This window comes from Corvus cornix, chromosome 11, assembly GCF_000738735.6.
Source record: "Corvus cornix cornix isolate S_Up_H32 chromosome 11, ASM73873v5, whole genome shotgun sequence".
Lineage (NCBI taxonomy): Eukaryota > Metazoa > Chordata > Aves > Passeriformes > Corvidae > Corvus > Corvus cornix.
In genome coordinates, this window is record NC_046341.1 from 10642023 (window position 1) to 10654701 (window position 12679).

At 55.9% G+C, this 12679-nt stretch overlaps 1 protein-coding gene across 1 annotated transcript; it reads left to right on the forward strand.

The window, feature by feature from the left end:
* The first annotated feature begins 8540 nt into the window (after nucleotides 1-8540).
* On the forward strand, nucleotides 8541-12471 carry IRX3 (iroquois homeobox 3). Its single transcript, XM_039558571.1, is given in 9 exon segments — nucleotides 8541-9011; nucleotides 9014-9082; nucleotides 9085-9198; nucleotides 9706-9758; nucleotides 9760-10526; nucleotides 10529-10671; nucleotides 10673-10796; nucleotides 11332-11398; nucleotides 12109-12471. Coding segments are annotated over 9 exon segments (1431 nt in total). The 5' UTR covers nucleotides 8541-8972; the 3' UTR covers nucleotides 12164-12471.
* Nucleotides 12472-12679: the final 208 nt, after the last annotated feature.

Below are 12679 nucleotides of genomic sequence, written 5' to 3' on the forward strand. Positions count from 1 at the left end.
CGCCCCATTCCATCCCCAACCCCATTCCCATCCCCATTCCCATCTCGCCCCGCTGCGCTCGCACTTTCCCTCCACGGCTGCTCCCGGAGCGGTTCCCGCACCTCCTGCTCGCCCTTACTTACTTTTAACAAATCACTACAAGCCCGAGGAGCAATCAATAGCTCTGAACGATCGCGTTTGACCTCCTTAAAGAGAGGGAAGAGCAATAACACCGGCGCCGGCTCCCCTTTTTTTCCTCCCCGCGTCCCACCGACTGGGGCCCCCGGGGCTGCGGCGAGGAGCCTGAAACCCCGCTCCGGCCCAGCTCGCCCCCCACTTCCCGAAGACTCCTGGTGTGTGGCGGGGCTACGGCGGCTCCCTCCCTCTCTCCCTCCCTCTCCCTCCCTGCGCCGGGTCTGGGGGCTGTCCCGGCACCGCTCCACATTGGCAGGGATCCCACCGCCCGCAAGAGCAACGCGGGGCTGCCCGGGCTCCAGCTCCGCCTGGCCTAAATCCATCCCCAGGCCTGCACCCCCTCCGGGCTTGCACCGACACCCCCAGGGGGGCTCAATCCCTCCGCCTGGGAAGCGGGGGAGCCTGCGGTGCCGTGCCATGCCATGCACTCTGCGCCTCTCCCATCCCCTCACCCGGCCCGGGCGCCGAGCTCCCGCCGGCTGGGGTAGGTGGAGACCGGTTCTCTCCCCCGGCGCTGCCGCACACCCCCGGACCGTCCCTCACCCACCGCATTACCCGTTTCCAGCCGCACCTCGCCACTCTGGGCCCGATTTAGGGCTCAGTTCTCCTGGCTGCACCGAGCTGGCAGCAGCGCCGAGGCCGGGTGGGTGGGAAAAATGCCCACGGCCGGGGCCGCATTGAGGTCTCCCCTGCTCCTGCCAAGCTTGGTCCCCTTCCCGGTGACAGAAGCAGCTCTTTCTGCCTTGAGGAAGTTTCCAGCCATGGGGTAGAAGCACACACGTCTCTGGCACACTCATCTTAGTAGGGCTGCACTGAGAGGTGTCTCCTTTTCTTGTGGAGAGAGCCCTTCCTTTTATTTTTTTCCCCTACATTGGAGGAAATGTTTAAAAATTATCTAAAAAAATACAACTTAGAAAAATACCCCAGTACTAGGTGTCCCCAGTTTATGTCACACGCCGGCTCCCTGTCCTGTATTTCCATGCCTGTCCACACGCTCCTCACTGCACACACCTGCATGCCCAGTTGCCTCAAATTGCTGTCCCGGGTGGTAAAATTCTCCTGGGTATGGAACGGCGGAGCTGCCTGGGAATCTCTGCAGGCTTCACTCTCCCACGGCCCTAGCTCTGGTTTGGGGCATGGGGTTACACCTGACAGGCTTTCCACCCCAGTCGAGTTTTAGTCCTCGGTGACTTGCCCTGTGTCCCACTTCCAGCTGAAGGCGACAGTCGCTGCTGGGAATCAAAACATGGCACCGTCCCGGTAACGCTGGCAGAGATGTGGAAATTGGCCATGGAGAGAAGAGTGGATAAACCTGGGCCATAGGCCGCCGATGCAGGATGCTCTGGACATGCTCCCACCCATCTCCTCAGTCACTTCCCTTTGCCTGCTTATGTCCAGGACACTCCACGGAGCCTGCCCGGGCCCGGGGCAGGCAAAGCCCAGCTCCCGCCCGCCGAGGAGGTTACAACAGCTTATTTACTTCTCTAAGTGCTAACACCACCCGGTTATCTGCCAACCGTAGCGTGCTGGTAACCTCCCTGAAGTGTTTGGGGTTTTTTTACAACGTCGTGGCCGGGAGGCGAGGGGACCCCGAGGGAAATGGCGCTGCCCTGGTGGGGCCCGGACATACCGGCCCGGCACCGGTGGGGCTCTCCCAAAACCTGCTCCCTGCACTTCCATCCGGCGTTATTGCAGATCCAGCCTCTTCCACCAAACAACAGATGCAGCCTCTAATGCAAATATTGCCATTTCCCTGCTGAATTAGCCTTGTCACTTAGCCCAGAAGCTGGCAGCGTTAAGCCAGCTTGCATTTTAATTTGGCCCTGAAGTTACTTATTTCATTATTGATCAAACATAATGCTGAATCAATGTTCATCTTGTTACCTGGGCCATTTCCATGTAATACAGTGATAGCACTGCCTGGAGTTACTCATTCCCATCCCAAAGTGACTTTACCATAAAATCAATGCTTGTTTGTTACTGATATAAGGCAGTATCTGTGGGATGAAGAGCAAATAAAGCAGTTACACCACTGCAATCTGAAAGTTTGGACGGAATATGTACGTGAATAAAGACTTTGATATTTAAATATATTTTATCGGCATCAAAATCGTCCTGGCCAGGCCGATGGGACAGAAAATCTGAGGCTGCAAGATGACGGGCTTTGATACTGTAGGTGTTGCCATTTGTAAACGCTACCTGGGACCTAATGCGGGAATCGTTTCTCTATCCAGAGTATCATTACACAGCAGATGTGGGCTGTAAGCTCTTCCGGGAAGGGACTGTTTTGGAAAAATAGTAATTAATACAATAGTAATTAATGATTGTGTCACAAGATTAGACTCCACGCAGTGCTATCTTCAGCGCAGCTGCTGCTCTTTTTCTTTGCTTGTGTTTTCCTCTCCAGCTAATAAACCCAGTTACAAATTACACGGAGCCATCCCCATCCCCAGCTCTCCCATGCGGCGGCCGGGGAGTGCTGAAACAACCCACGCGAGGAATGCCCCATTTCGCTGCCACACGGAAAACCTCCAGAGGTGTCGTTTGAGCTGCATTTTCCACGCACAGCACCTCCAGCCGCCCCTCTCCTCGCTCCACACCGGATGCACCGGCCCCAGCCCGGGGGGAGACACCTCCCGGTGGGCTGGGGACGAGGGAAGGGGGTATCCTCCGGGAAAGCCGAAGAGGCACCCTCCCACGGTGGCAGCCCGGGGGGGCCGGTCAGGGCATGGGGAGCGGTGAGCCCCCGCAGTGCCGCGCGGGACCGGCTCCCCGCTGCACCGTGCCGAGGTGCGTGCCAGGGAACGGACCAGCAGGGAGCAATAATCTGGGTTTAAACCCGCTGCTAAAACTCGAGAAACCCAGGACACCCTCGGGTGCGGTTTAAAAAAGGCTACAGCCTTCCAGACGCAGCCGGTACCGGAGCCGCAGACATCCTCTCACCAGCGGAGGAAGGTGGGGACGGTCCCGGCCCGAACGATAAGAGCCGGGGTTGCAGACGAGGAAAACGTGGAGGGGAAGTTTCCTGCAGCTATGCGCACTTCGCGCCCACTCCTCCGCCCCCGCGCAGCGCCGGGACCGGCCCCGCCGGACTCACAGAGCCACACTGACACCGGCAAGACACACCGGCCACTCATTTCGATAGGCGATGGAAAATCTAACTGGGCGCATAAAATATATTGGCATAAAATTAGTGAATTGCACTAACAGATTGTAAATCACCTAAACGGTCAAACCACAGATATGAATCACAAATTCCTATAAAGATTAATGTTTCCTAAGATTCACGACAATTATGCAGTTTTTGGACAAAAGGCTTTTCCCAACCTATCATTCCTGAGCATTGCTTTTTTTTTTCTGAAGTCTTTCCAGGTTTCGGTGGGGTTTCTAATGAACGATTTACCAAAGGAAAGGCTTTATTAACACGTCTAGAAACTATAAAGTTCAAAGGCAGGGAGAAAGGGAGCGGATCGGAAGTTGGGTAACACAGTATACTGACCTACTGACAACGGTCCGAACGCAAATCAACAAAGCGCCACAACGGTGGGGGGAAAAAAATCAGATAAATGGAAGGGGGAAAAAAAACCAAGAGGCCAGCTTTGCCCCGGCGGTAACCAGGCTGTGCTCAGAGCTGCCCCCGCAGCCTTCGGCATCTGCTGATAGCCCCTTACCTTTGCTTACCCCCTTGTGGTACACACTGTAGCCTGAGCTGCTTAAAAGCGGAAGAAGCAGGAGGAGAACACGCCTGCGAGCAGAAAGGGGGCATTATTTCTCGAGGAAATAGGTTGGCAGGAGGTGTACGGGACTTCAGGTCTCTCAGGCACTATTTTTCCCTTCTCGCCTCTGTGCAGAACTGGAGATAATACTTGGGGCTGCAGGTAACGGAGTCTGTTCTTATTCAATTTCCCTAAATGGCCTGGAGAGCACTTAAAAGCCCGGAGAGCTTCTGGCCAGCATTTTCTTATTAACTAATTTCACTTCGATCCTATTAAAGTGTATGCTTTCTAACCTTCAAATGAACCTCTCCCTCCCCCTTCTAAAACAAAGCCAATACCTTTTAATGACAGAGTAAAGCTTTTGAAAAGGTTGCTACCTCCTCTCCCAACATTACAGAACGCGTGGTGCATTAACAGCCGCGGAGCACCCACTCTGGCTGCGGGCCCTCCCCGCAGCCACAGGACCCGAAGCACCCGGGGAGGCTCCTCCGAGCCTCGACGGTCCCAGCGCCCTGGAGGGGCCGGCCGAGCTAAGGGCAGCTGTGGACAGAGGGCGCTAGAAAATGAGATTGGGCAGATTTGCCTTATTTCTCTTTGGGAAAATCTCAGCAATAATGGATTTTAAATGGATACATACACTTACCATTTCAAAAGGATTCTGCTGTTTCCTGGTAACGCTCACCACAAATGGTAATAATAAAAGATGAAGTATTTTTTCTCACCTTAGGTCATTAGATTTACAGACAAGGTACTAAATCATTTTAGCTCCCCAAACCTTGAAGGAAAGGCGCGCACACGCTCCTGTCCCTTTCTCTTCTCCTCCCCCTTCTGAAGAAACATGCAACGGGAACAGAGACAAAACGGTCGCCGAGGCTCGAAGAATGTCTCTATTTAATAGTTTACTACTAGTAGTACTACTACTACCAATAATAGTTGAGTTGACATTGGCTGCAGAGTGAGGATTGCCAGTGGCCTCGTCCCAAAGTCTTAACATGAAGGGTCATTAATTGTGTTTTCTTTCCAAATCATATGTCACTGCAATTAACAGATTCTGATCAAGAGACTCCTTTCAGATTGATTCCATATGTGATAAGGAATGTGCAGCTTGTTATCTATCTGTCGCCTTGGAATTATGGAAAAGCTTCAAACGTGTAATTTGAAGAGTCTTTTACACAGCGCTTTGATCTTTCCCTCTATTTTTTAACTCTTGTTTTACTGCGGCCCTTCTCCTAATCCTACTTGTTTGTTTACCCCCCTTTCCCCGGTGGCTGCGCCCCGTCCCTCGTGTCCTGTGGCATGGCGCAGCTCCCACCCTGCACACACCCCGGCACCCCGCGGGAGTCAGCCTGAACCCTCAACCCTGCCTTCAGCTCTCCCGCAACTTCCAGCACGCAGCCTTCGGCTCCTCAGAGGGGCACTGCGGCAGAGAGACACCCCGGGGCCAGGGCCACCTCCGTCCCCGCGGTCCCCCGTGACCTGGAGGAGAGGGGCGCGGCGGGGCTTGAGCGACAAGAACCGAGAGGAGGGTCCCAGGGGCATCGGGGCGGGCGCGATGCTGCCCACGGAGAGTGCCCCGTTCCTCAGCCCAGAGCCGGCTGCGGGATCGGGGACGCCCCGCGGCCGCCGGAGGGAGGTTCGATTTTAGCTCGGCGACGCTGTGAGCCGCCGGGAGAGGCGGGAGGCGAGGCCGGGGGGAGGGCGGGCGGGGGTGTGTGTGTGTGTGTTTCGGGTGATAAATCAGGACCCGGTCTCCCTGCTCTGACAGGTCCCGGCCAGGAGACACGTGTCTGGCCGGCCGAAGAGGGCTCCGCCGCCACAGCTCCCCGGGGGCGGCGGCCGTCGGGCCCGGCGCCGCTGCTCCCCTCGCCGCCCTGCTGGACGGGCCGGCTCCAGCCTCTCCTCATCTCCCTCCGGCTTCAGCCAGGCAAAGCGACTCCCGGTCGGCTTCACTCTTTCCCTGCTATTTCCTCGTCCGTGGGGAACGGGCTTCTCTCCGTTCCCTGCTCGGCTCCCATCGCCGCTTCCCCGCTCGCCTTGCCCTGCAAAGCTCCTCTCCTCGCCCGGCACCAGCCGGCCCCAGTGCCGCGCTCGTCCCATCCCTCTGCGGCCCTCCCGCTGCCAGAGGCGTGCGGCGCTTCTTGCCGTGGGCATCGCTCCCGCACCCCGGGAAGACGTCTCTTTTCCTCCCGCTCTTCCCCACCGTTTGCTCTCTTCTCCGCTTTCTTTTCCCTCCCTCTCAGCCAAGAACATCCCTACAGATTTCTCCTCCCGTCCACTCGGTACGGCTATGCTTCCTCTCCGTTTCTTTCCCGTTAATAAACCATCCCTCACCCTCACCCTGACCTGGATCCATTTGCACCCATAAATTTCTCTCCTCCCATGTCTCCCTCTCGGCTGTCCACCACCACTTACCCGCAGCAGCCCCACCCCCCTGCTCCGGGGACCCCCCGGCAGTCCCCATCGCAGCACCGCCCGCCACTGCCGGCGGCTCCCACGGGGACGAACTCATATTGATTGTGCTGTTGATTAAAAATCAGAAAATAATCCCGCCATCTTTGACACTCCGCACCAGACGTGCAGCCACAAAAAGATGGGTCCAGTTTTGTGGGACACGTGTGTACTCCCGTGCCCGCGCGTGGGGGACACAGCCCGACTGTAACGCCGGAGTGGCGAGCACGACCGCATCAGACGGCAACGGATTTATCCCAATTGTCATATCCGCCCCTTTTCTCTCCGGAGTAGATATTTTTAAAAGTTGTGGTCTGCACCCAAACTCTCCGCCGACCCCCTCGACATCGCGTCGCCCCAGCAAGCGCTGCCTCTACAGAAAAGTTTAAAGCACATCAGGACGCGGCGTTCACTGCCTGTTTTCCTTCTGAGTAAAAAAGAAATAAACTTATAACTGAATTTAATATTATCTCCCCTGCATTGTACTGTCAAAAGCACCAACGTTGAATAGAAGAAAATAAATTCTTCTAACCCAGAGTTGTTTTTGCAGTAGATTAGCAGATATGAAATGCTATAAAGATGAACTTAATACGATTAGAGATGTTTCCTACAGATTTTCATATATTGATTCAGGGAATTTTAATTCTGGAGCTTGCTTTGCTATAATCCGCATTTATTACAAGCTGATACAGTTTTATTATAGCAAGCTATCAAGGTCGATTCCTTTAACTGCATAATCTGACATGAATTTCATTTTTAAAGAAATGTAGTTATAAAAATCCATACTGTGGGCACAGTGGTTATATTGTACCTAAATCATATTTTAAAGGCAATAAATCCAGAGAGTATTTAGGAAGAGAGGGGAATACGGTTAAACGGCTCTCCTTCAGCCGCAACTCCTCAAAAGACCTTTCAAACTTTTTATTTTAGTTAAACACCGAGTATTTTAAAAAGCAGATAACGGTGGCAGGTTCAGGTCTCCTCTCCCCACATGTTGTGTGAACTTTTTAGGTTCCAGCCCAGGCTCTTCCTGTGCCCACATCAGCGGAGCAGGGCACACCGGCGCTTGCCAAAGACGCGCCGTGATTGAACTGTATTTTAACTACTCTTAAAAGGCTAAATTGCAACTCACGCTGGTTTCAGAGAAGGAAAAGGGGAGGAGGGGGGCGCAACAACAACAACATCAATAAAAAAATACAAATCGTAATTTAAAATGTGTGGATCATAAAAAAACCCAAACCCTATTCTGTAATTAAACCGTATCTTGACTTCTTCCCAACAGTTCCTTACAAACCCGTGCCACTGCTCCCTTTGCAAATGTTGCACGTACCAGGTACTTCCTTCTTAGCCTTGTAGTGATTCAGAACAGAGGGAATAAGCAAAATGATCATAAATTTCCTAATTAGAGATTTCGCACCAAGACAAAAAGGTGTTAATGAGTTTAATTCCAGTGCCTGTCATTGTCCCTTTTTTCACACCACTTATTTACTAATGGCCCAGAGGGCTGCTCCCGTCTCTCCTTTGTTAAGATTTTAATTTGCCTTCTTTTCTGCCTTTGATGTAAAATTGTGACCTACAACTCTTTGAAGTCCCTTATTAGGAGGAAAATTAACTTAGCTTTTCCACTGTATCTGCGCACTGTTAGCCCAGACAAAATGTAGAGAACTCCTTAAAGATCCAGTACATTAGGAAATTTTTCAAGGTAGTTCTGGAAATGCAAATTTTAAAAAATGCAATAGACTTTTAAATCTATATTAGGAGATGTAACCCTCAAAGGGCCGAAGAGGGGGAAGGGAAGGAGGGAATATCTTAATAAAGAAAACAAAATTATTCCGGGCAAGGAAAGGTTGTAAATCTTAAAACCTGAAAAGGGGAACTGGGGGATGGTGTTGGTGTGAGCCTTTATTTTTTAAATGTCACAACTTTTCCCTGTCCCTCTCGTGTACCGTTCACAAATGACACCCCGGCTTCCTATGCTCTGAGTGAGAGTGGGCTAAGAAAGAAATTATATCTAAATCTATCTCTATATAATTAGAATACCATGAGGCAGGGTTAAACCTTTGTAAAACACACAACTGATTGGCGATCGCTAAAACGAGATTTGAAAGCAACTCAAATAAAAGATCGCGACGTCAGTAAACAGATTTAGAAAAAAAAAAAAAAAGGGGAAAAAAAAAAGCAGCTAGTGACAAACCCGGCGAGAGCGAGCTCTGGGCATGAGAGAGAGAGGGAGGCAGAGGGAGAGAGAGACTTAAAAGAAATAGGAGGGGCTTGTGAGAGACTAGAAATGTCAATCAGAGCCCAGAGTCCCAATAATCTCAGGCAATCTGTTAGGACCTGACCTGGGTCCACTCAGATCAATAGGAAAAGTGAGAGAAGAAAGAAGCGATCGGATCGTTTACCGCGGCGGCCGAGACAGGAGGGAGCCCGCGGCCTCCGCGCACCCCCTGGCTCCCCCCCCATGTCTGCCGGAGTTTGCGGGAGGCGCTGAAAGTGCGGACGGCCGGCGAGGGCGAGCGACCCCGGCTCCTCCTCCGCTCCGGCCCTGCTACTTTCTACCCTTTCTCTCCCTTCTTCCTCTCGTCTCCCCCCCCTCCTCTTCCTCCTCCCCCCTCCCCTGCCCGCTCCCCCACCATGTCTTTCCCCCAGCTGGGCTACCAGTACATCAGGGCCGCTTTAACCCGGCGGAGCGCCCGGGGAGCGGCGGCTCCCGCGGCGGCGCCGAGCTGGCCCCGTCCGGGAACCCTCCTCCAACGTGCTCTCCTCCATTGTACGGCGCGCCTACGCCGCCGCCGCCGCCGCCCAGGGTTACGGAGCCTTCCTGCCCTACGCCGCAGAGCTGCCCATCTTCCCCCAGCTGGTAAGAGGCCCCGGGGCTCGCCGCTCGCTCCCCGGGGCGCTCGGTTCGCGCTGGGGATCGGCCCGGGGGAGTCGGGGAGACTCCGGGAAGGCTGTCTGGGGAGAGACGGGCGCTATCGCCGCCCTGCCCCGGAGAGCCGCCGGAGAGGGGCAGGGCTGGAACGGCGGCCCCGCAGCTTCCCCCCGCTCCGCCCGGGGGTTTGACGGCCGCGGGGACCGGCCCCAGCAGCCGCCGGCCCCGCCGGGCACACGCAAGTGGGGAGCCGGTCCTGCCCCCGAGGCACCCCGACCGGCTGCCGCCTCGGCCGGGTGGCCGCCGGCGGGGCCCGAGCTGCCGGGCCGCAGCGCGCCCGGGATCGGCGCTGGGGCGCTCCGCGGTGGGGAGGCAGCGCGGCCCGGCCGCCGCGCCGGTGCCGACGGGCTCCGTTCCCGGTAACGGTGGCGGGACAGAGCGGACCCGGGCCCCGCGCACTATCTCAGCTGGGCCGTCCCTTCCCTCTCGCTGCAGGGCGCCCAGTACGAGCTGAAGGAGAGCCCGGGGTGCAGCACGCCGCCTTTCCCCCCACCACCCTGCCTTCTATCCCTACGGGCAGTACCAGTTCGGGGACCCGTCGCGGCCCAAGAACGCCACTCGGGAAAGCACCAGCACCCTCAAGGCCTGGCTCAACGAGCACCGGAAAAATCCCTACCCCACCAAGGGCGAGAAGATCATGCTGGCCATCATCACCAAAATGACCCTCACCCAGGTCTCCACCTGGTTCGCCAACGCACGGCGGCGGCTCAAGAAGGAGAACAAAATGACCTGGGCCCCCCGCAGCAGAACGGACGAGGAGGGCAACTCCTATGGGAGCGACCACGAGGGGGAAGAGGACAAGAGGGAAGACGAGGAGGAGATCGACCTCGAGAACATCGACACCGAGAATATCGAAAGCAACAAGGACGAGCTTGAGGACGATCTGCAGGATGCTGACCTCCTGCACTCTGACTCCAAGACGGACTCGGAGGGATCCGAGGGCTTTGAGGACCTGCCCGGCTCCGAGGAGCGCTACGACAAGGCCTCCGAGGGGGAGCCACACCACCTCCGCCACCACCACCTGCACCACCATCACCATCACCACCACCACCACAAGTGCGAGCTGCCCTCCACGGCCGCGCCCGTCGGCCCGGAGCCCCTCAAACCGCCGCTCCCGCCGCCGCCTCCCCACCTCTCGCCCCCCTCCTCTGCCTCTTCCTCCGCTGCCTCCTCCCCGACGGACGGCGCTTTGGCCGGCACCTTGCCGAAACCCAAGATCTGGTCGCTGGCCGAGACGGCCACCAGCCCGGACAACCCCGCAAGTCTCCTGGCGGCGGCTCTCCGCCGGCGGCCGCCCCCAGCCGCTGCCGCTGCCCACCCCGCCGCCCACAGACTCGTCTCCTCCTGCCCCTGGGCAAGTTCCCCAACTGGACCAACCGCGCCTTCCCGGCCCATCACCACCACACCCCCGCACCCGCTGGCCTTACTGAACACTCCCCACCTGCTGGGGCTGGGGGCCGCCTCCGCCGCTCGCCGCCTTCCCGCGGCCGCGGACCAGGCGCAGAGCGCGGAGCCCGTCGGAGCAGGTGACCGCTGAGGGACGCGGCGGGGACGGGCCGGGCCGGCAGCAGCCGCGGGTCGGTGGTGCGGTGCGGAGCGGAGCGGCGCGGAAGGCCCCGCGGGGCCGTGTGCGTAGGGCCGCGGTGGGGCCTCTGGCCCCGCGCGTTTCTGACGGTGCCCCGGGCCCGGCGCGGTCCGGCTCGGCGCGGAGCAGCCGTCGGGGCGCAGGTGGCGGCGGCGGGCGGCCGCGGGGACCCTGGGGGCTGTGGCGGGGGTCTCCTGGCCAGGGCAGCCTCGGTCCCCGAGAATTACCTTCCTCCAACGGAGATAATTTTTGTTGCTGTTGTTGTCGCTTTTGCGGAAAGGACCCGGCCGCCAGGTCAGGCTCGCTCCGGGGTCAGTGTGTTTCCTCTGACGGTCACCTCTGCAGCAGAGCAGTTGTTGTGTCTTATTTGCAACTCGCTGAGAAAAGAGCTTAAATCTCGAGGCTTAATTCAGGGATGGGAGGAACAAAACGGGGGCTATAAAGGAACACTTTTTTTTTTCCCCTTCTCTTTTTAGATCGATCTAGTGCCTTGGAAGTAGAGAAAAAGTTACTAAAGACAGCTTTCCAGCCAGTGCAGAGGCGGTAAGAGATGGCTCCCTCCGTCTCCTCGGGATGTATGGAGGCAGTTGTAAATGGTTAGCTTATTTTCTCCGCTTCTTTAGGTCCCCTTTCCAGGGCGGTTTCTTGTTCTTCCTCTGCGTGCGTGGTGGGTTATCCTGATTATATATTTTCTCTGCTGTTCTCCGTTGTGGCCCCCGGGAGCGATTCCCGCGGGCAGGCCGAGCCGCGCTCGGGGCGGTGGGGCTGCGCGGCTGCGGAGCCCGGGCGCGGGTCGCCCCTGGCCGGGAGCGCACCCCTGAGCCCCCGCAGCGTGGATCACCACCCACCGCTGTCGCTTAGCCGGGGAGAGAGGCACCGAGGCAGCAGAAAATAGTAAAATAAAATAATAATAATAATAATAATGACAGCGAAACAAAAAAACCCACCCAGAGTATGAAAGCTGAAGAGACTGAGCCCTTCCACCCCGAATTTGGCATAGCAGTCACTCAATTTCAATGAGAAACCAATTACCCTTTTGATTGATTGAATACACGGGGATCGGGCCCGCCGTGTTTTCGTAGCTAAATACATTTACTATAAGTCACTCTGACAGCTTTTTATATTTATAAATCTATTAAAATAATAACAACAACAACAAAACCAGAGCTACCTAGAGTTACAAATATTGTGCCAACCCAAGCTCACTAGAAATCCTATTAAATATTTTTTTTTTTCTGTGTCATTTTTTCCAGGCCCCAGAACCAACTTGACGCCGCTATGGTTCTATCGGCGCTCTCATCATCATAGTTAATTTTTTATTGTTGTTGTAATGATTGTAAAAAATCTCTGTATAGTTACAACTTGTAAGCATGTCCGTATATTAAAACTCAAAAGGAAAAAAAATACCCGCTTCTGTACTATCACCTGGGTTAGCTGAGCTGTGAGGTTTTTTCGGAAGTCCAAGTGAGAATTAGGTGTTTCCCTTTTTTTTTTCTTTTGTTGTTGTTGTTGTTTGTTTTTGTACATACCGTAAAAATGTACATATGTGTGAACCAAATTGTACAAGAAAGTATATATTTTTGGCTAATAAATAAACTGTTGCCACTTTGACTACATTCTCGTTTCCCCCCTCTGGAGTTGTTTTCCTCCCGCAGTCCCGCCCCCCTCCTCCTCCACCCCCCTCCCGGTCGGTTACTGTTTTTCCGCGGCTGCCGGGAGCGGCTCACGGTCGGGCGGAGCGCGGGCGGCGGGGCCGCGGCGGCCGGGCCGGGTCAGCGGCGGGGCCGTGCGGTGCCGGGCCGCCCTTCCTGCGGCGGCGGCGGC